At 37.0% G+C, this 26,768-nt stretch overlaps 1 protein-coding gene across 3 annotated transcripts in view; it reads left to right on the top strand.

Moving 5' to 3' along the window:
* SRBD1 (S1 RNA binding domain 1) overlaps positions 1-26,768 on the top strand; it is a 123,616-nt gene that overhangs the window by 34,701 nt on the left and 62,147 nt on the right. For all 3 annotated transcript variants that reach the window (XM_021391614.1, XM_021391613.1, XM_021391615.1), the window contains 2 exons: positions 371-478; positions 25,313-25,404. In XM_021391614.1, coding sequence (XP_021247289.1) covers positions 371-478; positions 25,313-25,404 — 200 coding nt within the window. The remainder of the gene's footprint in view (positions 1-370; positions 479-25,312; positions 25,405-26,768) is intronic.

The following is a 26,768-nucleotide window of genomic DNA, read 5'->3' as shown; positions in this document are numbered from 1 at the left end:
TGGTTGGTTGTACTGGGGCAGTCAGAGATGATAGTCTGTAACTAAGATTCTGATAGCTTGGGCATCTACCCTTTTTCATGATTTTATAGCAGATGAAGGAAATACCAGTTGAGTTGGTCTGAGAACTGTAAATAAATTACCTTTCTTTTATAAATATGAATATTTTTTTAACTCTTCAATTTCATTACAAATGAGTGACAATTTTGACTCATCTTTTGTAGTTTTGAAAAACTGTTAAGCAAAATGTGATATTACTAGGAATGTTCTTATTAGATACAGCCATTATGTAAAATAAGATGTATTGCTCATTGTGTGAAAAAGTCTAAAAGAATAGTTGAAAGTAATTGGTTTTTTTCTACCCCATTCAAAGCTGTAGCACTGTTGTGATTGGCAACGGCACGGCTTGCAGAGAAACAGAAGCTTACTTTGCTGATTTAATTATGAAGAAATACTTTGCACCACTGGATGTTGTTTACTGGTAAGATTACTTTGCTTTCTGTGATGTTCATATGTTCAACTTATTTTAACTTAACAGCTATTTTTAAGTGTAATATTAAATGATTCTTTTTGTTACTTTACCTATCTTTAAGTCAGACTTGATCCATCCTTCTAGCCAGAGAAAAGGGATATAGCTCTTTGCAGCATGAAGGTAGATCTCCTGAGTCTGCAAGAGACTCACTGAAGCAGTTTGTTTTCTATTTCTGAAATCCATCCTGTTGCTATTATCACAATGAAGTGTGTATGAATTGTAGCCTAAGGATTGTGTGTTTATTTCTTGATAAATCAAGTTTAGCTCCAAATGATAAACCTTGCATTGTCTGACTATTGTGTGGAATACTTGTTAATCCTCTAGATATTAAATTGTCTGGAATTAAATACTTTGTGAATACCTAGCAGAAAGTAGTGGAGGTATTTATCTTTTTTAATCTTAAAGCTTTATCCATTAATTTGTCAAATTCAAACTATTCTGGTTTTGGTTTGGATAGTACTGTACTATATTGCTTTCTTTTTTTCCATGCAGAATTGCATCTGCTGCTTAGGAGACATAGGGAAATTCTGATGTTGTTAGGCAGTGGTTTTGTTTTTGTTTTTGGTATTTTATGGGGGGTAGGTGGTGGTTTTTGTTGGTTTTTTTTTTATTTGCAAAAGGAGGAGGCTGTTAAAACTTCTGAGAAATTATGCATCTGCTTCAGGAAACCAACTCCAAAACAGCGGATTTTTATAGTCAGTAGAAAAAGAAAAATGCTTCATACTGGTTTTTTTGGCAAGTATTTTGTTTTACTGTTGTTCACTTCATGTAGTTTAAACATTAATTATGTTAACATAAGCATTTTATCTGAACGTAGTAATGATCTTATTCGTCAGAACATACAAAATGTTTCTGCTATACTGTGGTGGATCACTTTCATACTGTTTTCCTGTTTTGCTTTAATATTTTTAATATGTTTTCAATATTTTTAATTTTGCAGAGCAAGATTATAGAATCTGCAAAATAATAAAGTATTGCTTTTTTTTTTTGGAGTTTGAAGTGTTTAGAAGTGTAGAGTTTAGAAGTGAATAAAAGCTTTAGGAATTGGTATAAATGCCCTAAGGCATGCAGGTTACCATGTTGCTTTTTGTATTAGCGTCTGATCATTTTCTACTTTTAATTTTTTTCCAAAACTTTTGGTGATACTTGTAGGAGAAATCCAAGGGCTGCTCCAAAAGTAGTGCGTCTTATTTTATTATGTTGGCCCACACAGTCAGAGATGGATGTTGGTGGTATGTATGGCAGTAGAGGTTGAACCCTCCCACCAGTATTCTATTAAGTCTTGTTGCTGTGTGACAAATAGGAGCAGAGAGGTACTCTGACAATGACATCTGACATGAAAGTGTGAATGAAGCAGTTATCTGTAATTGAATTCCTCTGTGTGGAAAAAATGGCATCCACTGACATTCATTGGCACTTGCTGAATGTTTCTGGAAACCAAACGGTGGAATTGAGCACTATGAGGCGGTGGGTGGTGCATTTCAGCAGTTGCAACAGCAGCATGAAAGGCAAGCCATGTTCTGGACGGTCACATCACAAAATGAGGAGCATTTTGATCAGCTCATCTGCATGAATTTGCAGATTATGTCCAGGGAACTGTGTACAGAACTGAATATTGGCCTTACTGTGTTGGAAACAATGGTAGCACTGTTGGGATCTTGCTAAGTTTGCACTAGGTGAATCCCACAAATGCTCACACAGGAATAGAAAGAACACCATATGCAAGTTCCTCGGGACCTATTGAACAAATACGAGGCTGAAGGTGACAGTTTTCTGGATCACATAACTAATGATGAGATATGGTGTCACCACTAAGAGCTGGAGTCAAATTGGCAGGCCATGGAGTGATGATATGTGAATTTCCCATCAGAGTTCAAGACTCGGCCCTCAGCAGGTAACGTAATGTGCAGTCTTCTGGGATAGGAAAGAGGTGATCCTTCTGGCTTTCCCAGAATCCAGACATGCCATCAACTCTGACTGCTACATCACGATGCTGTCTAAGCTGAAGGCTCAAACTTCTAGAGGCATGCTAGAGAAGAAGTAAACGTTTATCCTGCAACAGTACAATGCCGGGCCCCATACCAGTTTGAGGAACATGGTGCACATTAACAGTTTTGGCTTGGTTGTCCTACCGTACCCACTGTATGGTCTGGATTTGGCACCTTCTAGCTTCCAAGCGTTTGGGCTGATGAAAAATAGATCGCATGGGGAATGTTTTCCTATCAACGGCACCATCATAGCAGCTGTGTGTCACCTCTGCTGGTGCAGATTTATACAAGTATGGCATGCAGGCTCCTGTTCGTTGCTGGCAAAAATGCATAGCTAATGGTGGTGACCATGCTGAAAAATTTGCTCTAACACTGTATCTGTTGTAGTTTCCATGGAATTAAATAGGAAGCATTACTTTTGAAGCAATCTATGTATATAAATGCCATCTTCACTTCAAGATTAATCCCTGGGAGTTCAAATTAGGAGAATGAAAACAGTTTTTGCTTTTGTTACTTATTTATGTTTTTATTGTAGGAGATGGTTTCCTTGTGTTCTGCTCCTTTGTAAGTCCTCATGTTGGGTTTTATATGTAGAATACTGAGATACTGCTTAGAAAATATAAAGTCAAAGAACTTAAAGTTTTTTGTTGCTGTTGTGTGTACACTATACACGACGCTTGATTCTGTTTACCTATGTGGATTTATACAGACACACACAAACAGTATGTATTTAAGTTTGCAAATAAGCTGGACCTGCAGTCTTAGTCTATTTTTAACAGTGTAGACAGTTTGTTTCTTGAGGATTGTGATTCCCATGTTGCATTTTCTGCTAAACTAGTTTATGTCCATCTCTTTGCCTTAACCAATACTGCAGTTGCGCAAACATGCTTCTGAATCCTGTAAAGTTCCTTTGCTTTCTAGCTCCAGGAAGTCATCGTTTGATTATGTTGTTTTCTCATACACATTTTTCATCACAGGAGAAAATAAGTCCATTGTACATTGCCTGAAAATTGTTCAGTTTAATTCTGTGGGAACCCACTGTATGCTTCTGGATCAAGTGTTTCATATAAATTGTTGGTTTTCATTTAAAATTTATGAAAAACAATTTAAATAACATTAGAACAGTTTATTATTAAGGATGTGCTTAGGCAGTTTGCAATTTTAGGTAAAAAATGAAATTACAGATCAATTGAGTATACAGAAAAATAACAGACAAAAAAAAAAAAAGAAAAAAATCCCGCTTGCTGTAGTGAAACTTACCAAATGTATCAATTACATCTAAGGCATCTACGATACCTTTGGCAAAGCATTCTGCATCTTGGTAATGCACTGAACTGTGTGAAGGTGGAAATCCTTGCCTGATAAAACTGAACTCTTCGTCATTCTGTGCAAGTTTCAGAGAATTGCCAATGGTGTTTACATTTACGATCCCTTTCTTGAAGCAATCCAAATGTAAAGTGACTGGACCTTGTTGTTTTTTTTAGTGACTTAAAACCAAAATCCCAATCAACTTCTTAAGCTGTTGTTCAGAAATGACATTCAGAAAAATAGAGCAGCACTACAGACTTTGGCTTCTTTGGCAAATCAAGCTTGTAATATGATCCTAATTTTATTTTCTTATTAGAAGCGGAGAACAGAAACAGAATTTAGTAACACCACTTCATGCTATTTTTCTGTCCATTTCATCATACGATACTTGAACCATGTGTGTTTGGGGAAATGAGACAGCAATGTTGTTTTAGAAAGACACATGCAGTTGATGCATGCGCAAATCTTGACAGATGTGCATTCTAATGAAGATTAATGGTGATAACCAGTTGAATACTTAGTGATTGTATGTATGTGCATTACATGCAGAAATATGCTGAAATTCTCTCCAGTGCTTAAGTCCCGTGCAATTGTTTCAAAGTTGTGCATGAAGATATTCCTTGATTTCAGAGTTTAACTCCAGTGATCGTATAACCACGAATCTCAACTAAAACACGCAGCTAGAAAGGTGAAATAGTGGCAATAATCAAGTTAACTTACTCTCACTTTTGATATCAATACAACTGGAACATTCTAGAGACTTCCAAAACAACTTTCTTTATAGGAGCCAGTTTTTCTCAACAATTTTTTCGTAATCATTTTATTTGATGATGACTATATATTTTTCTAGTGCTAATAAATATCTAAATGCAGTCTGCTAAAATACCAGGTTCTCAGCAATGGCAATTACGAAGTAAGTACCTTTTTACTGAAGCTTTCCAAAGACAAATGAGTTAAGACAATGGTAGGAAATAAGGCATGTGGCACACTTTTTCTTGTGACTTTAAAACCTGTCTGGACTCGGTTTGACAGTTTTTGATTTAAAGCAAATATTTTTCACTATTTTTATAACCAACACACTTTCAGTACCTTCATCCAACCTAAATAACTGCAGGACTCTTTTTTTCAAGTGCAGTTTTCCTTTTAGAGCTATGTTTATTGACTTAGATTAGAACTGGACTAGAGCCCAGAGACAGTCATATCTAGTCTTCAGGGTTTTTGTTACAAATCAGTTTTTGTTACAAGGTTCAATAAATATTCTTGATTATTTATGTTAGTTCTATTGTGAGTCTTTGCCAAAGATACATTGTATTATAACCAAAACAGATGTTCTCTTTTAGACAAGTGTATTTGTTTCAACAAGACCAGAAATGTAAATGAAACAACAGTGTGTTCAGCATTAACATGGCAGGCGATAAACTTTCAGGATTTCACTGACCATTTTGGATTAAATTAAAATCTTGAAGAAAATTAGCCAATCTTATTCCGTATTTAGATCACTGCCACTGTTTTTCTTTGATTGCCTGTTCTAGGCATCTTGGAAATGAAAACTGTCTGAATGGCAGGTGAATACCAAAACTGGACACCATGAACAGCTCAGTCATGGTATTTGGAAAAATGAAGTCACAGTTTTTCATTCTGCCTCTGTGGTTGCATTGTCACAATATAAGCACTCCTAGTCCAGATTTTCTTCCATGCTTGTTATGTTAATGCACACTTTGAATAAATTATTCCAGCTCATTTTTTGAAAATTAAGTTTGTTAGGTATCAGGCACTGCAGCTAGGCAAATACATTTTTATACGATTGTTTTCTAGGTGGCTTGGTGTTTGTTTTCTGTTTTGCTTGGATTTAACTTGGTTTGAAATCCTTTTCTACTGCTTTTAGCAGAATCTTTTCTTCCTCCTGAGGCTTTATAAGCAATGTAATTAATAATTTACTGCTGTTTAAGTTCAAACACTTCTGTATTGTGACGAATAGGGGAAAGTCTGTAATGTCTTGTAAAGTTCTCATTTGGTTTTCTTTAATGTTTAAATTGTCTGCTATAGAATACTTAGTAAAGTTCTGCTAAGGTAGAATAGGACTGTTTAATACCTTTTGAAGTTGGACCTTGGTGGCAAGAAATTGATTTAGAAATGTTTGTTCTACGGGATTTCAGGTCCACTTGTATTTTATAGGTGTCTGCATATGCTTTAAATATCCTTTTCAATTTAAATGTGTGTTTTATGTTGTTGAATATCTACATTATGCTCTCTCAGCTTTAACAAATGCCACTTTCAAGTTCCATGCCTCTACATTTCTAATGTTACACTAGCTTAATTCCCATTACTTTTCTGCTTCATAGCACTCGCAGTTTGAAAGGGACCTAACATTCGGGTTCACATTATGATAATTAGATTTCAAAGCAGCGTGGGGGGATTAAGATGTCTGAAGTCTAGTTGCCGAATAAAGTTCAGAACTACTTGTAAAACTTGTTTAAGTGGTTAACAGAAGTGGTTTTATTTATTCAGTGCTCATGCAGCATTAATCCGTATTTCAGCGGGTACCCACGGTGCTGTAACTCTAGATATGACCTTGGGACTTAATTTACCCCATCTCAGTTTTCCTTATTAATGTGCCATGAAAGAGGTACATGAAAGATAGCCAACATCAAAGCACCTTTTCAAATAAAGTGGTTGATATGAATCCTCTGGTATTTAACACTGTCTGTCAAATGTTTCAGCTGGTTTGCATCCTTTTACAAGCTATTGCTTGCTGCATTAATGCAGTTGTTTCAAGTCTGCTGAGAGTACAAAGGAGGTAGGAATATGGGAAACTTTATTCCTATTTCTTTTTGATTATCTTTTAAGTTGTTTTTGATGACATTTATGTGCTTGCCCTTGCACACCTTAGGTCAATAGATGCCTGATACAAAACGTAGAAAGTAGTTTGGAAAGGTTTTGTGAAAGGAATACATATTCTACAGAAACTGCAGACATCTACAATACGCACTGAAGACCTTTTGTTCTGCTTTCGCTTCTTGCAGGCTATAGTGGAGTCCTAAACTATAGAGAAATACTGTGAGGAAGAAACAAGTTTAAAATGTGTGTGAAAACATTATTAGTGAAAATATTTTAAATCCTACACTTTCCAACCAAACTGTTCTATCCCTTATCTAAAAATATTTTTTGTGATTACTTACCACAACAGTCAGACATAATGAATGTGTACATTTCAGATGAAAAACTTTTTTTGTGTATGTTTATATTTGAGACTCTTACAGGGTATTCACTCTGCATAGAGACTTTCTGCTCCTATTACTCTTGATTGTACATAATTTTAAGTAGTAATTTGTCTAATATTCAGCACAACGTGAACTGCAGTAAGTGTCTCCATTCAATATAGTTTTTGGTGTTTGTTCCTGATGCATCCACAGACTGGTATCAAAGATGAGTTGAAACTATAGTATTTAGAAAAGAGAAATTCAGAAGTCATTTTGGATTTGGAGGCAATCCAAAAAGCAAAGATTGTCCCGCCTATGTTACTTGCTTTAAAAGTTTACTGTAGAAATCATTACAATCTGTACTCTTCTTTTTTTTTTTCTAAGGAAAGGAAAATAAATGGATAAGCAATAAAGAAACAGTGGGACAGATGAAATAGGAGATGGTAATTTCAAGTATGAATTTAAGTTGTTTGAATAAACTTTATAAGTGGTACACTTCACAGATGATTTTGGAATACTATCTATTGAATTCTATTGTAGGCAAACAGATTTACAGTTTTTAAGATAAAAAAAAGAAGTAGTTGGAAGTATGTCAGTGTTATTAAGGAGATTATTAATGCCTTTAAGTATAGAAAGAGTAAGATATATGGGGAGTCTCAACTTTAACAGTGCGAAGGTGGGGAAATGGTGGTGTTCAGGAAGTAAATGTAAGTAATGAAGGAAATCTAAATCTTGAGGAAAAGGTCAATTTTTCCAGAATGCTAGATCATGTTGTTTGACTTAAATCCGGGACAGTATGTGGGGAAAACAGTTGGGGGAGGGTGGGAGGAAAGGAAATTATTCCTATAACTTTCCTTCTTTGTTTTCTCTTTCTAAGAGAAAATCACACCAACAGTAATGTCACGTTTAAAAAGTTACATATTTTCCATGTGTGAATGTCTTCAGACCTTCTAAAGATGCTAAAGAAAAAAAACAGAAAATTAACTTCTATATAATTAGGGAAGATTTTGAGACAAAGAGCTATTGAGTGTGTGACAAAATGTTTAGGGATAGTTTTGTGTGCGCTATTCAATTGGAAACATGCTGATCTCAAATCCGCTCTTGCAAATCACATAAGAAGCATTCAAAATACATAGAGACACAAGAAGAAATTGTCAAGGTAAAAGGTTATTCAGAGAAGACGTGCAAAGGATATGCAATGAGCAAGTGCTGCTATTTCTGCCATAAAATGTTGCTGAGGCATGAAGTCTTGTGTTCAAAGCTACTTCGAAGGCCCAGAAATGATAGATTAAAAGGCAAATGAATGACTAGATCTTAAATGTGCTACATTGCTACAGTAAAGCAAACTAGTTCATTTGCATGTGTGGTATGTTTGAGGTGGTAGGGTATCTAGTGGGTTTCTGTTTCAGACTGAAATGTTTTAGGTTATTGTTTAATATGGTTACAGCTTTTGGAATTCTGTGCTATTTAGTCAACACCGTAAAGTTCTTACCAGTTCGATTAAAAGAGATTTCCATGAAGGGCTTCTTTAATTCTTGAAAGGGTTGCTAAACCTTGGGATGACTATTGGCTTGTCAGCTCCAGAGAGTGTAATCCTACTGACAGGGGACTTATTTCCTTCCTTCTCCATCGTGGACCCTTTTGGAAGATAGCTGTGAGCCATAGGATGAAAACAACTGGGTTTAGACCTGAAAGTAATAGAAAGTAGAAAAACTCAGAAATTCATATTTGAAATAGCTGAAATCACGTGAAAGACATTCTCCCTCTCGTTGGTATTTGCAGAACTTTGATTACAGGAACCTGAAAGATGGTTCTCATTACCCATGTCTGTGTATTTTACCCTGCTAGCCGTTGCCTGGAATGAAATAGCATGGGAGAATTCAATGTAAACTAAAACTATTAAAATATTAATTTGTGATTTGTAACAATATTGTCTTTCCAAAATAATTGAGAGCCAAGATACTTGGAATGCTATTCTGTTATCCTCTTCCTTAGAAATGTCCAGAATACACGTGTGTTTTAAGTGACTTTGTCATTAAATAGCTGTGACAACTGGTAAATTTTCTACTAGTATAAATGCTAGGAACACTCATTTAGACTCTTCACTATGTAAAAAGGCTCCAGGAGGAATTACTTGTGGAAACCTGTCAGGAGTGAATTTAAGTAGAAGCATCAAAATATGAAGACTGATTAATACTGATAGCATCCAGATTAAAATGATACAAATACAAGACGTATCCTTTGATTTGTGAGGTACTATGACCGAGTGTTATGGCACAGACTGACCTGGTTGAATTCTTGGGTAGTGTTTTGTCTTTAAGCAGACATTCTGTTGGAACATAAGGGGAAAGTAAGCATTTTTCCATTTGTGAGAGATTGCCAGTAATGTGTTTTTAGTTAAGTTGAGATTCTGCCACACTTCATACCTATTCATTTGTGAAACCACGTTTGGTGTTCTGCATTTCAACTCTTTCGGGACTTCCTTTATTGCAATATACAGATTTCTTTATTTTTTAAGCTTAAGTTGTGCTATTATCATTGATGCTGATAGCAGAAGCTTAGGTTAGGTGGTCAGGTTACATTAGGCTGCCTAATGCTCTACAGATAACCTTAATTTCAGTGGCTTTTAGCTGTCAGAATTATCTTTGGGATTAAATTCTTCATTCTAGATCTCTGTTAGAGTGTATTTGTGCGAGTTTAATGTATTTTTAAAGAACAATTAGAAATCTTCAAGAAAATTGAGTGAACATATGCACAAGTACTCTCATTTCATGGGGAAGAGAATTTCTTTATTTTCTGAAGCATCAGTGGTATTTATCTGTTGTATTCAAACTTTGGAGAGAGCTCTCTGCCTCTGAAAGTCTGTCCAAGTTTGTTTTGAGTAGTAAACCTCATGAAACTGACATCTGTACAGCTGCTGACAAAGTCCTCCTGGTGCCACAAGATCAGCTATTACAAGCCTCGATTTAAAAAAAAAAAAAAAAAAATTTGGATTTTGGGGACATCTGAAAATTATTCTTCATGACTTTGCTGGGTCTGATAGCCTAAGAATCATCTGGGAAGAAGAAGAACAGCAAATACAATGCCTCGGTTATTAAAGTAAGGGCTCTTTTACTCTGTAGTTATATAAAAGTTATATAAATTCTCACTTTTATTACTCGTTTCAGACTATTTGCTCATGGAGTCTGGCAGTGCAGAGCTGAGTGCTACTACCCGTGTCACATGTGAAGCTGGTATACTTCAGTGCTGGAACTGGGAGCTGTGCTAGTCTAGGCTCATTTTTCATATTGAGAAAGTGTATGGCAGTCTTAAAAGCTTCATGAATGACACTGAAAGAAGCCGCAGCAACAGGAGATGCTTCAGCACACTTGTTATGTTTTCAGGACATGAGAGGCAGAGAATATAGACGTGCTGTGTGTCTCAAAGGGCCTTTGAGCAGGTTATTTCAGCTTGAAAAAGGATTAGATTTAGATGACTGCGGTGTCAGACATTTGTAACTGAAGGCCCCTATTGAGAATAATTCCTTTCTATAACTGGATTCCAGTGGTTTTGTCAATGATGAGTAAGTGGAGGGAGTAAGAAATGATCCATTTGTCATAGTGTGCGATATGGAGACAAGAAAAAGTATGCCTGAAAAGAGACATCAAAAAGCACAAGCTCTGTGAAGCACCTCCTTCAGTACCAGCTCTTCTTGCAGGAGCAACGAGGACAGCTGGCACTGGGAAGGGAAAGTGAAGAGGAGAGATACTATGCTCTTTTTCATTTTCTTTTCACTTTTGGTAGAAGTGTGCTGCTTTGGCATCAGGTAGAAATGTATATATAATTGTGTCCTTCTAAGCCATTCTGTACATTAGTTATTTTTCTTTCCTTCAAGTAGTCCTGAAAGCAAATGTGCAACTGAGACAGAAGTAATGGTTTCGTTTTGATCCTGTTTGCAATTGCAAGTAAGATTACAACTTCCAATTGTATGATTATTTTATATAACATCAAATGCTATTCAGGCAGCTCAGTTTTCTGTGGAGCTTTTCAAATATAAAACTTTGGAGGGTGGGAGAGAGAGATGTCCATCATGATGAAGCTATAGCTATTGCTAATTTGAGTCAGTATTATGTAAACATTCTCTCTCGAACTTGCATAACTTTTATATTTCATTATTCATTTTCATATTTCATTATATTTTATCATTTTTGTATTTCATTATTGGCAGCCAAGATAACATGCCCACTGCCTTTTCAGCCCTTTTATTGGAGTGTACTGGAAGTATCAGTTGAATAAAATACATTTTGACATTTGAACTTGACATCGATGTTTCAGGGAAACAATTCAGACATACAGCTTCCCTGGATGACTCTCTTGTCACTACTAGGATGTTATACTGTAAATATGCTTTGGAAGTGGGCTTTCAGTAAAAGCAGTGATGTGTTTATTCCTTCTTCCTGGTCTATTTCTACCTCACAGTGTAAAATTGCAGCTCAAAGTTTGTTGTGTTTTTGTTCAAATATTTTCTGGAGGTTAGTTTGTCATTTTTAAGTAAATCATAATGGATATTCCTGTATGTATGTATTTCCTCTCAGTGATTCTCTCTCTGAAGATTTAACATTTTCTTTCTATAAAAGTAAATAGAAAGAGACATTGTCAATTCAGATGTTGTAAAATCAAATAATTCTGAAATCATGATATAGTATCCTTTTAATATATCCTCTTTCTTCTGGTAACAGCAGCAGCACCAAAGACTTCTACGAGAGTGCTTAGTTCCTCTCACAGAGATCCCCGAGGCCGTCCCCTTGCCATTTGCTGTTGCCCTGCCCCAGTGAGGAGCAGGCTGTGGCTCACCCTCCTACCCTCTATCTGCTCACTGAGGGTGGCTTCCAGCCTGCTGGGCAAGGCAGCACTGCTGAGCCCTATTAGCAGGGCAAATCAGAGTAAACCAGTTTTCCTCTCACTGGATTCTTTTTGGTAAACCTGCTGTTGTGAGTTGGCTTCCAACAGGAGCAATATTTTCTGACTGAGATGAGATTTAGAAAACAGTAATTATAACAATTGTTCCATTGCTTAGTAAGAAGAAACTGGTGCTGTCTAATTCAGAGCATGGTCTCTTACATTTTATGATGTGTAGGGTGTGATTTGTGTAAGTATATTTAATTTACTATGCAGTGCAATAAGGGCAAAGTTGATTCTTTTCTAGCTGAACTGAAACATCAGCATTACAGACAAAATTAATGGTTTTGCTTAATACTATATTGTGATAAAAATATATAATTCATACAATAAGGTTAGGGTGAAACAGTTTATGTATTTTCGTACTTGGTAGAAGGTGAAATTCTTAACAGGTCTGAATTCAAAATTTTGATATGAGTTAAGTTTATATCTGCTTGTTATTTATGAAGTACTTGTGAGTTAGCTTCCACTGGATTTCACGAGAAAATGTCATTTTGGAGTTTCTCCTTTACAACGCCACAGTTGACATAATTAAATTGCATAAATCACAGTGGTGCTGGTGGCGCTGTGAGCCCTTTAGATCTTCAGGGGAAATCCAGACTTAGTGCTTGTGAAATGCTGATTCTGGTTCTCTGGGTCTGACGGAACCCAAATCCAGCACTCTCAGGTGTGTTAGTAACTTGAAACTTCTGTTTGTACTGTGTAGGTGAATGTTTCAACTTGAACAGAATTCTGAACACATCTGCCTTCAGGTAACTTTAGAAAATAGTTCTCAAATATATATTTTAGAGGCATATGGGATTAGTGGTATTTAGGATTAGGTTGTTCTCAGTTATTAGGGGGCAAAAATAAATTGAAAGTAGGTGGTAATTAGACTCTTAATATTAAAATCTGCATTTTAACAGAATTAGGAGCTGAATTAGTTGAACTTGTATTTGTGCTCAGATTTGGCAGCATATCCTTCCTCTGGGGGTAGATGCTTGATGTCTGTTGCCTTGTGCTTTTCCATCTGGCACTAATGGTGGAGGAGGAGATTTTTACCCTGTCTCTGCAATGGGTGTAGGAAGTGCTCCCAGTCTTGCAACAGCCTGGCTAGGAAATGCCCTGGCATGGCCCAGTGTGGATCGTGACATGCAATGATGTTTGTGAGTGATGGCAGCCTTGTGCCCTCCTGGCTGAGGGCTGCTGTGGCAGCTATCACCCGACCTGTGATGCAGGGGCAGGAGAAGGAGGAGGCTTGGCTCTGCCACCCGCCATGCTAGCCAGCAGAATGAGCAGGCGCCTGAGGGCAGGAGATGCTTGGCTGCATTGCAGGGTGCTGCGTGTTCCATGCTGGCATACGTTCTCTGTAACCCCCCTCCCAGGAGCTGGCTGCTGCAGCCTCTGGCTCTGCACTGCCATCAAGTCTCTCAGACGAACTCTCATTCTCATCTGGACAATTACTGTAGTGATATTGTATTCTCTTCTTCTGCACCCATGATCTCCAAGTTGTTGATGTTTTTAAATAACAGATTGTTAGTTATCATCTGCAAGAGTCTACACTCAAAATTTAAGTGGGCTTTTTACTGCAAGGATCAGAAGTGCAAATATTTCTATTCGTTTCTAAACAATTTCTAAAAAAAATCTAGGTTTTGGATTTGCTTATGGCATCTGAAGAAGCTAGAATTTTTCCAGTGCAACACTGTTTATTTTCTAAGCCTCCACTTGTTTGTCAGGCTACACCAGTTTTTCTGAGATCTAAAGGATCACTCCAAGGCCCTGTTTCTTCATTGCTTGTTTATCTTGCTAGATCCAGACATAAAACTCCAATGATTGAGCCGCAGCATGTGGTGTCCATGTGCATGGCCTACATGATATACCTGTAAACTCTGCTGGTGTTTCCAGGTGTGGGTTCAGATCGTGTTCTCTTCCAAGACAATGCTCTCCCAAAGACACTTCCATGAAGTTCCAGTCTGATTTTACTACTTGCTGTCCAGATTTGAATGGGGAGGAAAGTTTTGAAACAATTTGTTCTCATTTTGAAGTGATGTGTGTGATTCAATGGGAGAAGGACGTCAGCAGTGTGGTTTTTGTGTGGTTCTGTTTTGTGGTTTTGGTTTTTCTCTAGAACTTTGCCTTGGGGCTGTTGATTTTTTTTTTTTTTTTTTTTTTTTGCTTATGAACTTCCTGGTGTGAAATTCTCTGTTCAAGAAAACAACATATTTGTGTTTGAAAAGGATTTTGTTTTCATTAGTGCATTTGTTTAGAGCTGTGTAATTGTGACCCACATGTCCTCAAGGGTTTCTAAGAGACTTTCCCTTTAAAAAATGGGTCTCAAAGAGGGTTAATATGATTAAAAAGGTGTAGTTCCATGATTTCTTTCAACAAAATATGTGTAGCTGGACTCATAATAAACGAGTTGTGTGAATGTGTTAATAAACTGCACATTGTTTTAAAGAGATTTTTATTGCTGGAACTGCAGGTGATTGACTACCTAGATACTGTGGAAGATGTTTGTGAATAGAAGAACACTTTGCTAACTGTGGTGTAAAATGTAGGACATAAAATAGTTTTGCTGTATTTTTATGATTTGGATACAAGACTAGCTCTCCAATAACAAGAAAGCTGTCTTATCCTACGCTTTCATATTTGGATAACTAAATAGAAAAATGAGTCACTGTTTTTTTTTACTTGATTTTTTTCCCAGTTTAAAAGTAATTAGTTGGAAATGAAACATAAAGAATTTCAGTGTAGAAGAATAAATTTTTAAAGTGTTTGTAACTGGATGAAAAATGTGTTTTAAATGAAGTGGTCTTTCAGCATATGTTTATGCCAGTTCTAGTGATACTGCTCATGGAAAGTCTCCAGTGTGGATCTGTCACAACCTGAGGGAACAAATTATTCCCTCTTTAAAAGAAAAAAAAAAAGAAAGCGGGGGGTGGGTGAGAACAAGTATAGCACTGCCTAACTGAACTTTTATTTTACTAATTTCAGTTGTCTGGATTTTTTTTTAATTGAGTCAGCTTTTTTCCTTTGGTTTGAGTCTTATTAAAGGAATTTGTTTTCATAAATTACACATTTTTTCAGAATTTGTTTCATGTTTGTAGGAATCTGATGGCTCTTGTTTTGTTTTTCCACTGAGGCTGATACACGAGACTTTGTAACGGTAAATAAGAATCAAGATCAAGCGGTAGACAACAGTAGCTCACTTCCATCTGGAGACATATTTGATTCAGATTTACATCTCTTACTGGAGATGCCCAGCAGTTGCATATTATATCAGTAAAAAATAATATTTAAACCCATGGCAGTGAGGAGCACTAGAAAAGACATGAAAGAACCCTATAGGCCCCAAAGGAGAAAAATGTATAACTTAATAAACAAAGCTTTGAATCTACTTATGTTGCTCTACAGACACTTTGGTCGTCTTACCTTTAAATCAATGGCTGAGGAAAGTGACTGTAAAGTAACATTAATTTTAAACAGAACATCTTGCTTTTGAAAGGAAGTGAGTTATTGGAGGAAAAAAAAAGACGTTAAGATGCTTTTTCTGATTACAGGCAAACTGTTTTATGGACATAGTTTTTTGGAACTATTAGAGTATGCTAGTTTTTCTGAATTTTACATGAAAAAAATGTTATCTTCTGAAAAATCAGAGTAACATCTTTTTCTTTTTGTGTTTCTCTTGACTTTCTTATCTGCTATGATCTTTTCTGTATTATAATGCTGTGATTCCTTTACAGGTATGTAATAATAGATTTTGCTGGGAGCACTAAAATAGCACGTCAGTTTACGGTCTTTCTTCCAGGGAAGAAAATTATTTCCTTGATGGACAGAGTAGAACATTTTTTATCAATGTCAGCTTTGAATTTTCATAAACTAAAGGGAAGTGTAAAAGCTGACTTTTTTCCTGCATTTAAAAAAGAAAGAAAAATGAGGACTTCAAACATTGTAAGAACATTGTGATGATTAAGTCTGCAGAAATTACTTTTGAGACAGCAATATATAATTTTAACAAGGTCTTCTTAAAGCACCATTTACTCTATGTAACATTTGTCTCAAGAGTGTTGAGTTAGAGAATAAACACAGGAGGCATATCTGCTGTGAGCTGGAGCAGGCAGTTTTCTAGGTGAATTCCAAATCAAAGAAAAGTAAAAAAAACATCACTGCTAGAAAAATGTAATAGTCACACTTTTTCCTTATGATATAATACATCAAAGATGCTTTCTTGCCAGCAATCATTCCTAATTTATTTTAAGTTTCACTTTGTGGAAAACTCGGGTGGTACCTCAGAGCTCAGTGTGTTGTGCCAGGGAGTGTCTGTAATTTGGAAATATTTAAGATAGTGTTGTCAGATACAGCCTAGTTCTTAATAGGGTTGGGGAGGGGAGAAATGGGAGAAGAGTGGTTGCCTCTCAGTGAGCAGTCTGTATCATATTGTGTAGCCCTTGCAGAGGGAACACAGACATAGCTAATCATATAGCTTTCCCTTGCCAGTCTGCACCCAAGAGAGAGTAGCTTGCTAAGGAGACGTGCGGGTACTAAGATCAGAGATATCATAAGGGAAAAGGGATAGAATAGTACCAAATCAGGCCAAAGGTACAGGTCAGAATGCTGTGTGAATCAAGGTACTGGTTGCACCAAAACTCCAACTGGGCTTCCTCCAAAGGACTTTAAATGAGTCATGAAAGAAATGGGAGTTACTAGAGGTGCAGCCCTCCAAGAGGTATTTTTTCCATATGTTGTAGTCTTGTCATCTCTCTGGGAATAACGTCTCCATGAGAGTTAACATCACCTTAAGCTCCAACCTTCCATCTGGCTTAAGTGACTGGGTATTTGTCTCAACCCTTGCCTCAGTGTTGCCCATTTTCTGGATAAAAACGTTTCCTGCCAGTAATTGTAGCAACCAAGTAGCATGTTTACTTTTGTAGCCTTCCTAGATAATTTCAAATTGACAGTATGTAACACTTCTTGATACAATTTGTGTAGGACTAAATCAATATGCTCTATAAGGTCTGACAAATGAGCAGTCCAGTCCGTCCCTGTTCAGCAGAGAAACTGATGGATCTTCCTTCAAAAATCGTCTGTGTCTTGAGTGTCTGGTGCACCATAGTAGAATGATGCTCTGGATAGGACAGTGTGTGCATGCAGCAGAGAAATGTTATAATTTAAGAAATCAGGTAGATGTCATTTTTTCCAATTAGAAAACATTGATGACATCACAAAATACAAATAGTACCAAGTTTATAGTTATTTCTTTATTGGCAGAAATCTATTTTTAAATTAAATAACTTAATTAAATAAATGAAGCAGACTTCATTTGTTCCCCCAGACTGTAGTTCCTGTGACTTTTATAATGCTGCAACTTGAATAGTTCTGCATGAATATGTAAGTGATGCATTCCAGGATTTGCACCATTTGCTGTTTCTTGGAGCAGCCAGGCTGGGTCCTACCTCTGCAGGATTCTGCTCTGCTGCAGACAGGCTGCATGACCCACCAGCTTTCCCCACATGCTGCTGCAGGGCTTTCTGCTTGACTGAGCCGATGTGGGGCTGCTGGCTGGGCAGTGCTGGCAGTGGGCTCCTTCTTGGCGCCTGAAGCTCCCTCCTGGCTGCTGTGAGCCCTGGCCCAGCTGGACTTGCAGGACCTGAGAGGGGCAAGTGCTGAAAAGGCTTGTGCTCTTTGGTTTAGGATGGCTTTGCTAGGCTTTATGGGGAGCACTGTAATCTTCTTCTTGGGAATGCATCTAGGCCATAAGATCTAAGAATGTATCTAAATTGAGCAGTTTGCATCACTAGTGTTTCTTTTCTTTTTGAAGCCATACCTGCATGCATCACTTGTGTTTTTTGACTCCCTCGCTCCCACTTTGGCCACTGAGGGTAAAATGATAGTAAAATCCTCAGTTCCACCGAGGACACTGGGATAATTCAGTTGTGTAAGACTGAGCTTTGGCAGGAGTGGTCTTGAAATTATCAGGTGTATTCGTAAGGAGCAATCAGTTTTACAATCTGTTTTATTTTTTTAATTGGAGTTTCATTTCCCCTATCAATCCTGAAGACTTTTTTATTGTCTTTCCTTTGTTCTCAATATTAATTGGCTATAAATGGGGAAGATTTTTAAGAGATGTGAAAATATTTACTGTTAATTATTCTCGAATGACTTAAATGCTGCCTTGTTGTAATCACATTAAAGCTGTTTTTTTTATTTTTAAACTTGTCCTCTTAACGTTAAGGTAGTATAGCATTCTACAGTATTATCTGCATTGCAGTGATTCCTTTCCATAGCATTGCAACAACAGGGAGAGGAGCAGTAGTTGATTCTCTCTCTTGTACTACAGTTCCTAAAATAAAAGTATATGACTCAACTGCTTTTTAGTTGGACGATTAACTTGGAAGTAGATTTTGAACATGTAGTTCAGATTTTAAAGTTCTCTGCAGGAGCAGGAAGAAGCTTCCACTCCAGCTATTTTATGAGCAATGACAGGACCTGTTTTCTGAAACTGTCAATAAAAACGGTGGGGGCAGTCGCAGGTAGCTGTCACTTTCAGTCTCGAGATGTGCCACACTAGGTCGCTCACTTTTCACTACAGGCATGGGACATGTATTTCTTCTGGGGATGAATCCGTAGCACCAGTTTTGTTCTGATAACAGCATCTGGCACTAGATTGATTTAACAGGCTATGAGGTTTGCTCTTTTCAGATATGCACTTGTGCGGCAGCTTCTGTACAGCTCTGACATGGCCACACGCTGCTGTTGTTTTTTCTGCCTCCTAGCACCACGTGTGAAGCTAAAGCTCTTTGACACCTGCCATTTGGACCCTTTTCTTTCGGAAAAATGTCATCATTTTCAGACAAGATGAAGACAGATATCTGATCATTCTTCCCTTCACAGAGATGTGCTGAGGGCATGGTTCATAGACAAATGAATAAAGGGTTGCAGGCCATAACTACACAGTTAGTTTTATTAGTTTAGTACACTAAGTAGTTTCTAAGTAGATTTAGGGGCTCACGGAGTTATAGTTAATATGGAAAGAAAATTAAAGCATGATAATTCATTGTTACATCTTGCAGGAATTCTAAAATGTATTTTATTCTGCTGGTAAAGCATAGCAGTTGTTCTATTGGTTTACTCTCCAGAAATTTGTCATCAGTGGGTTTTGGGGACAGACAGCAGTGATGGTAGATAAAATTTTCTCATTCTAATCACTTGAACTCTTCTAATCAGTAAAGTATTTCATGAAGGACAGTTTCTCTCCATCTAAATCAGGAAGCTAACGGAGTGGGACTGCATTTTCCAAAGTAATAACTAATTTAAAGGATACGTTTTTAATAAATCCCATGCCACAATTGCTTCCCTCATATTGTTGAAATCTGTTTTGTGTTCGCAAAGAAGCAATCAGACTGCGTGGCTCACTGTAGTCATTCTTTTGTTTGAAATAGCCTTTTATCTTTGAGTACATGCAAAATGCTCTTAAAATATGAAATCGACTTGCTGTCCTCTTCTCCACTCCAAAGCAGTGGAGTGTAAAATGGGACTTGATAGTCCTAATATTTTCCAGCTTACGAGGAAGGGGTAATACTTGAAGATAATGATTTCAGTAACTGCATTTCTGAATATAATTCCATCTTTCCAGTACTTGTCACACATTTCACTTGTTACTTGGGATCTGGGTGTTGTGCTGCAGCCAGACTGCATAGTTAAACTGACTTTGTTCTGTTCAATAGGATCTAAAGATATAAGCTGTCTACTAAGAATGCCATCGACTTGCCTGGTGCTAAACACCATGCATGGACAGGAGAAAAACTGGTTATGCTAACCTTGATATTGTGGTGGCTGCCTTGAAATTCTGGCATTTAGGAAGCTGTTCTGTCAGCTGCTTATTGCCCCTGCTGTAGGTCAGCAAGCTTTTTGAATAGTAGAGTTTGTGACTGAAAGACATACCACTGGCCCGTGTTTGAATCTACTGCGTGGCCATGGCCATCTTGACTTGAAACAGTTTAATTTTTACTCTAAGAAGTAGGTTGAGTTGATCAGGTTGAGATTGTTTTCTTCTTTGCTTGCTGCAGTTTCTGGTAAACTTGACAAAAGACTGAGCAAGTTCTTTCACTTTGGATAGAAACATATGTAGCCTTTTTTTGTTGCTGTTAATTTGGAAGACTGTGAGCGGTTTCACCTAATATTTTCTATGGCAACTTACAGAATGTGGCTGAGCAACTGTGTGGGATTTGTATCACTCTTTATCACTCATAACTTGATGGGCTGTCTGAAGGCACCTTGTGTGCTTGGGAGCTCCTCAGCAGGGCCTGTTCTTTAAAACTTGTCTTTCCCCTCCCCAAAGCTGATTGATTGGCAGTCTCTGTGAGCTCTTCTAAGACTGTAGTACCTTGTGCCTAGTGTGACTGATTTCGGATGGTGGACTTCCGTATAAATGAAATGTAGTATTCTTTTCTAGCAGACATTTTATCATTGTATTTCTTCCTGCCCCGTATGATTCTTAGATCAGTTGTTTGAAGAAGTAACACAATAATCTTTTGACCCTTCTGCCCTCTGTCAGAGCCCCTGGCTTTAGTCAACACAGGTTTATGAAGAATAGATTTCTTAGGTAATTTGTCTAAAGTTTTGTTAGGTTAGTTAACCACATTCATAATTAAACTTTGATTGGGAGGGGAGTTGTATTTTGGGGCAGATCATCTTTTTATAATCAGGCAGGAAAACTAGCGCTTATTATGAGGTCAGTGTAGCCTTTGATTTTAGACTGGCCACAACTTTCTTCCAACTAGTAACACTGGTCACTTCTTTGTGGGGTGTTAATTTACTGAAATGTTATTTTAAAGGCTTCTAGTTGTAAATCAGGGTTTCGGAGGTTGTGGAAAGTTGTTTAAAGTTACTTTTCTGTTTGTTATTAATCTGACATGGCATTTGATAGCAAGGAATTGACTTCAATTTAATACAATAGTTCAAAATACTGGTAAAACTGAGGAAAATGCCAGGAAGCTGTATTTAACTCTAGAAACCTCTGAACTGATATATATGTGTGTGTGTGAGAATGTGTGTATATGTATTTCCTTATACTTAGCTTAGATTTTTACACCGTTTTGAAAAGGTTTTCATTGAAAACGTACCAAAAATCTCCCAAGTTTCTTTACAAGTTAAAAAAAAAAAAAGTGCTGTTATGCATGTGTACATGAAATTGCAAGATTTAACTGTTAATCCATTTGTTGAATGTATTCCTTATTATTATGCATTTTTGTAGGTATTTAATACCTTTGAATTTTTTTACTGACATTATTCAATTGCTTACATCTAATTTTATATTTTTAAGAGAAAAGCTGTTTTCCTGTAATAATAATAATCTCTTCGTTTTTTATTATGTTTAGAAATTTGCACGTTTTCAATGATTCTCCATCTCAAATATATAATGCTTATTTAAGCTCAGTGAGAAGATAACTTGTTCTAATACATTAGAAGGCGAGCTAAGAGCACTTGGAATACAGCTAGTGTGGTTTCTGGCATAAAGCTGAGGGGCCACCAGGTGGTGCTGGTGGAATACATTTTATTTTGGTTTAGTGATACATAAAATGTCTGAAATAAAACATAAATGAGACCAGCACGGTATACAAACATTTACTTTCTATTTAACAGAACTACTTGGTATTGGATAAATTGAGATCACAGAATCATAGAATGGCCTGGGTTGAAAAGGACCTCAAAGATCATCAAGTTTCAACCTCCCTGCTGAGTGCCGGGTCGCCAACCACTAGACCAGGCTGCGTTATTGTGTAGCAGCTTTGTTTTGGGCTCCTCTTACTAAAAATAAGAATAATAAATTGCATTATAGGTGGAGGAGACTTTTTTGTTGTTGTTAAGAGAGCGCTTTATGAAACTTGCTCACTTGTGCATTATGAGCATAGCCTGTCATGGTCACTTGCTTATTCTTCTACCACACGGCGACTTTTCAATAGCAAAACAACTTTTGGTAATATTGTTTTAACTGCTGTTATTTTAGTGCAAGAATCTTTCCCCTAAGGAACATACAGAAATAATTGTTTTATTTTTTTTACTTTGCTTGGGAAGGCGGTTAATTTTTCATTAGATTATTTGGGTTGAAAATTTGAAGAATAAAATCTAGATACAGGTATATACTTTTTTTGGATACATATTTACCAACAGACTTTAGGTGCAACTTTTAACAACTCTTATTAAGGTCCTGAGTACTTACTTCTGACTCTTGTTAAATTGCACCCTTCTCTAAAAATAGAGGGAAAAAAAAGTGTGTGAAGAACTGCGTGGAGCGCAGTAAATTTATATGGCCCACTAATTTGATCAGGTTTGGTTTTGGCTTAATGTGCTCTGACATTAAAAATACATGTTCATTGAAAGCACAGCATTTTACAACATTAAATTACTGTAAAATTGTCCTAGATAGCATTGAATTATTAAATAATAAAAACAACCTCCCCCAGATTATCCAAGAACCAGAGCGGCACTCTCATCCAGTCAAAAAAGGAAAACACAAAATCCAGGAAACCTGCAAACAAGAATCCCCAAACCTGTTCTGCTTGTAATCCAGTATTGTGAGCAAGCTCCGTGCTCAAGCGCTGCGTGTGCCAGTGTCGCATTAGCAACCACCTCACTGTAGCTAAAAACAGTGAGTAAAACCTCTCGACAGCTGCTAATATGTCTGTTAGATCTTGCTTCACTATGGTTGCATGACCTGTAGAATGGTTTATTTGGCATTTGTGGCCCTATGCATTTACTGTGGGTAACGACTTCAGTCTATTTAACGCCTGGATTTTGCTGTCCTCAGGCAGCGGTGCAGAGCTCATTGCGCAGTAACTCTTCCCCCTTCTATTTCAAGTCTGCTCCACCAAATAGTTTGTGGAATAGCTGCATGCATATACAAAGCCACCTCAGAGCGGCTGTCAAATATCCCGTGTATGCGTCTTCTGAAAGTGTTTTTTATATGTTGTTTTCCTGCTTGAGATGCGTTGTTTTTTTCTTTTACTTGGCTTTCCCCTCTCCTTTCCCCCCCACTCCTGTGCCCAGTGAATAAATTTTCTTGCACTTGAGAAAAGGAAATATGCTCTTTTCGACTCTTTTTCTCTCCCATCCTGAATGTAATTTTATTCACTTATTTTAGTAAGGAGCTCTTGTACTACCTACTTTAAAATTTGGCACAACAATTTCCTTTTACTACTGTACAATCCGAGTATTACCACATTTCTCATTTCTGAACACTGATTCTCATTAATGCTGCATAGACAATAAAATGTGAAGTGTCCTAAAGTCCCTGTCCAAATCTTCATGTTTTTTTTAACAGTACAGAATACTGAGGGGTATCAGGCAATGTTCTGTGCAGTAATGCAATTTATAGTACGGCATTGCTTAATTAATAATAATAAAAGTGTGGAAAATAATTAATATGAACAGCGATTTTTATCAGAATGTAGTGTTAATAGGAAAGACACTAAATTTAGAAGTTGCCTGAGAGGTTAACTTTTGGACCTGTTGGAATAAAAAGATTGAAGAGAGGTTAGTTAGAGCTGTTGGAAGTATGTGCTAATGTGTGTGGGTTTTTGGAAGCAATTTCTCTTTTATGAAGAAAGAGAGAGCTCGCCAGATGCTGCCTTTATAATGTGTGAACAGGTTAAGAAATACATTCTGTTGCGTTGTTCTTTAGACTACCAGTTTCTCAGGAAAATCAGTTTATGGCTTCTGTCAACATCTTCATTTTTCAGCAGTCATGTTTTTGCGATCCGTGACTGTGTTCTGCAACTAGTTTTGCTTGTGGCTGTCGGTTCTTGTCTGTTGGAGGACTGTGTTCTGAATGCCATTTATATTATAGTTATGCCCCTAATGCTGAGTCTTCTTAGAAGATCATGTAAACAGTCTCAGTTCCATTTGCCACGTCCAGCCTTCCTGCCCAGTGGGTCTGGGCAGTTTTTTGCTCTGTTAAACCAGTTGTTCAAGTGCTTCTGAAATTACAGGAATGCTGAAGAACACAGGATTTTTTTTACTGTATTTTTGAATGATCCAATCTGTTTGTCATATTGAATTTTTGTTGAGATTCCACTAACTACAAAATCAAACGTGTCGGCAAAAAATCCAAATTTGAGTAGCAAATAATACAACATTCCAGTTTGTAACAGTAAGAAACGTGTACCATTTTTTATCTCTGCATTTTACGTTTTTTACTGTTTAACATGCTTGTAACACGGATGGGAATGTGCCTTATCTCCCTGCTGTTCTCCAGCTTTTTCTAAAGGAAGGAGTTTCTAAGTTTCAGTTTCTTTGTTCCTAAATTTGATGTACCATATGTTCTTTAAGGCAAATTTTATAGTCTCGTTTAACTTTGCTTCATAGTGTTTTATGTATGCATTTATTGAAATGTCGGCTGCTTAAGGAATGAGGTTTCCCTCCTTACGGCGATGATAAGGTTATTATAATGGGTGGAATAATAAAAGTAAAAATAGTTCTGAAACCGATAGTAACTCTTTTGGTGTGGAAGTTGTACCGTGTCTTAATTATCAACCTGAAATTCGAGTTCTGTTGAAGTTATATGAAGAAATATGCTGTTTATTCAGTGGTGTCAAGATTTCACTGCTGCGAATAAACTTAGACTGCAAATATTTGAGTGCCGTTTTCTCTTGAGTGGAACTGAGCACTGCAGGGTTTTTTAATTACATGCTGTGATTTGAATCGCTGAGTTTATCGTTCCTGAACAAGCTTGAGGTGTGCTACAGATACACAAAATGTAGCTGAGATTACTGAAGACATTCGGTCTGCATTTTTCTTTGGGGATGGCAGTGAGAGCAGGGAGAAGACGGAATTAAATCCTCACTGAGGAGCAAACTGCAGTTCTGCTGCTCGGGCTGTGCAGAGGTGAAGCTTTGTCCTGTAACTTCAGGCAGTTAGCGTTAGACAAAGTGCACACACATGGCTTGGGTTCATGCACTAAATGAGCAGACGTTAAACTTCCCGTCCCAGGTGTTTTTAATGAGATTATCAGGTAGGTTTTTGTTTGCTTGTTTTGTTTCTGGAAGCCTGTTTGTCTACTGACTTCTGGTAACACTTGTTTCCTGTATGCATTTTCTGTGTTATGAGAGTACTACAGAGGTTGATTTTTATCATAGAAAACTGAAAAGTACTGAATGTTGCTGGGTAGGATTGGGTGTTTTGGCTTAAATGGAGATATTTTCCTTTGCGCTATCTTGCTTTTATAAGTATTCAGTTCATTCAAAAATTTTTAAAACTGTGAAGCTTTAAAAATATATATATATATTAAAATGTTAAATTAGGTCAATGGTAGGTCTTTCAGGCGTGATGTTCTCAGATGCATGTTGGTTGTTATTTACTATTTTATTTTGCAGCATTGTCAGTGAAGCAGGAGCGTCTATCTACAGTGTGAGTCCAGAAGCATCCAAGGAAATGCCAGACCTTGACCCTAACTTAAGAAGTGCAGGTACAGTGCATGTTTCAGTGTGAAGCTCAATTCTCAGACTGTACTGCTTATAATATAATGTTTAATAACAGTCTAAGGTATATGGGAAAAAAAATGGCTGCTTTCTTTTTGAAATTTAGTTCTTAAATCATTTCACATCTCAAATCCTAGGTGTTCAAATCAGTGACGTCCTTGTCTAGCAAGGCCTGTAATGTGAAGGCACCTTTGGACGTATTCCCATACCGGAATGGTAAAGGAGAGTTTTGAGGGATTAAATACAGCAGATGGCAGATGAATTGCATAAACTTTCACGTGTTCATGCCCAAGTCGTTCCCTCTTTTCTTTTTCCTTGTAGGTATACAAGTATCTCTGATAATAATTAAATATTTTATGGGCTAGAAAAACTTGAGAATGAAGAACAGATAACTTAAAGATTTTGTCATCCTGAAGGATGACCATGTCACTTTCTTTGCATTTGTTGTGACCACTTTCAAGGACTTTATGTAGCGGAGTATAATACTCAAGAAATACTATTTAGTTCTTATTTTTTAAACCATTCAGCATAAGGATTACTCAAGTATAATGCAGTTTAAGTTCTTAGAAATACACAAGTGTGGTCAGTGTTTTCATTTTCAGATTTTTATTAAAGAGTGGTCTTCAAAGACCAAATTCCTAGCAACTTCACTGCTGTCCGAACTACTCATGGAGTTGGTTGATTGGGAAACATCTGTAAGGACAGGTCTAAGATTATTTTGTATTACTTCACTTTTGTGTTTTTGTTTGTGTATCTTCTTGTGCTTGTTTTTATCAATCCCAGCTTTCTCACTTATTGCTTTTTCTACAATTTGCTGTCATACTTAATCCAATAAAGCATACTTAAAAATGCAGAAGCGCTCTTAGATAAATCTCCAAATGATAATGTTCTTAATCTTAATTTAGCAGGCTTCTGGCCTGCAAATTCTTAGGAATGCATCAAAATAGGTCATCAGCAAACAATTCTGAAGTTATATGGCATTTGAGGGTAAAACTTTCCAGGAGTTCCCGTGTTCCTCTTTCCTCTCATTTCCACAAAAGGGAAAAGGGAATTTGTGTTAATTCAATGTTTTAAGAGAAAGCTTTTGCAAGGATTTTGTTTCAAACAACTGCATCAGCCCTTCCCTTCCCAAGATAGACCTCTATAGCCTCTTTCCGCTTGACTCATTCCCTCCTGCCTGCAAACTGGTTCCACTCTCATCATTTTGTCCCTGGGCCAAAGAGATTTTGCTTGTGTCATGGTATGACCTGGGCAAACATTAGGCATGTGACATTTATGTGTTTGTGACAGATGCCACTAACTTTCCCGTGGGCTGAAGTTTTTTCTGTTGTTGATATGTTAAATATGGTTT

This window comes from Numida meleagris, chromosome 3 (assembly GCF_002078875.1).
Source record: "Numida meleagris isolate 19003 breed g44 Domestic line chromosome 3, NumMel1.0, whole genome shotgun sequence".
Classification (NCBI taxonomy): Eukaryota; Metazoa; Chordata; class Aves; order Galliformes; family Numididae; genus Numida; species Numida meleagris.
This window is presented reverse-complemented; position numbering and strand designations above follow the sequence as displayed.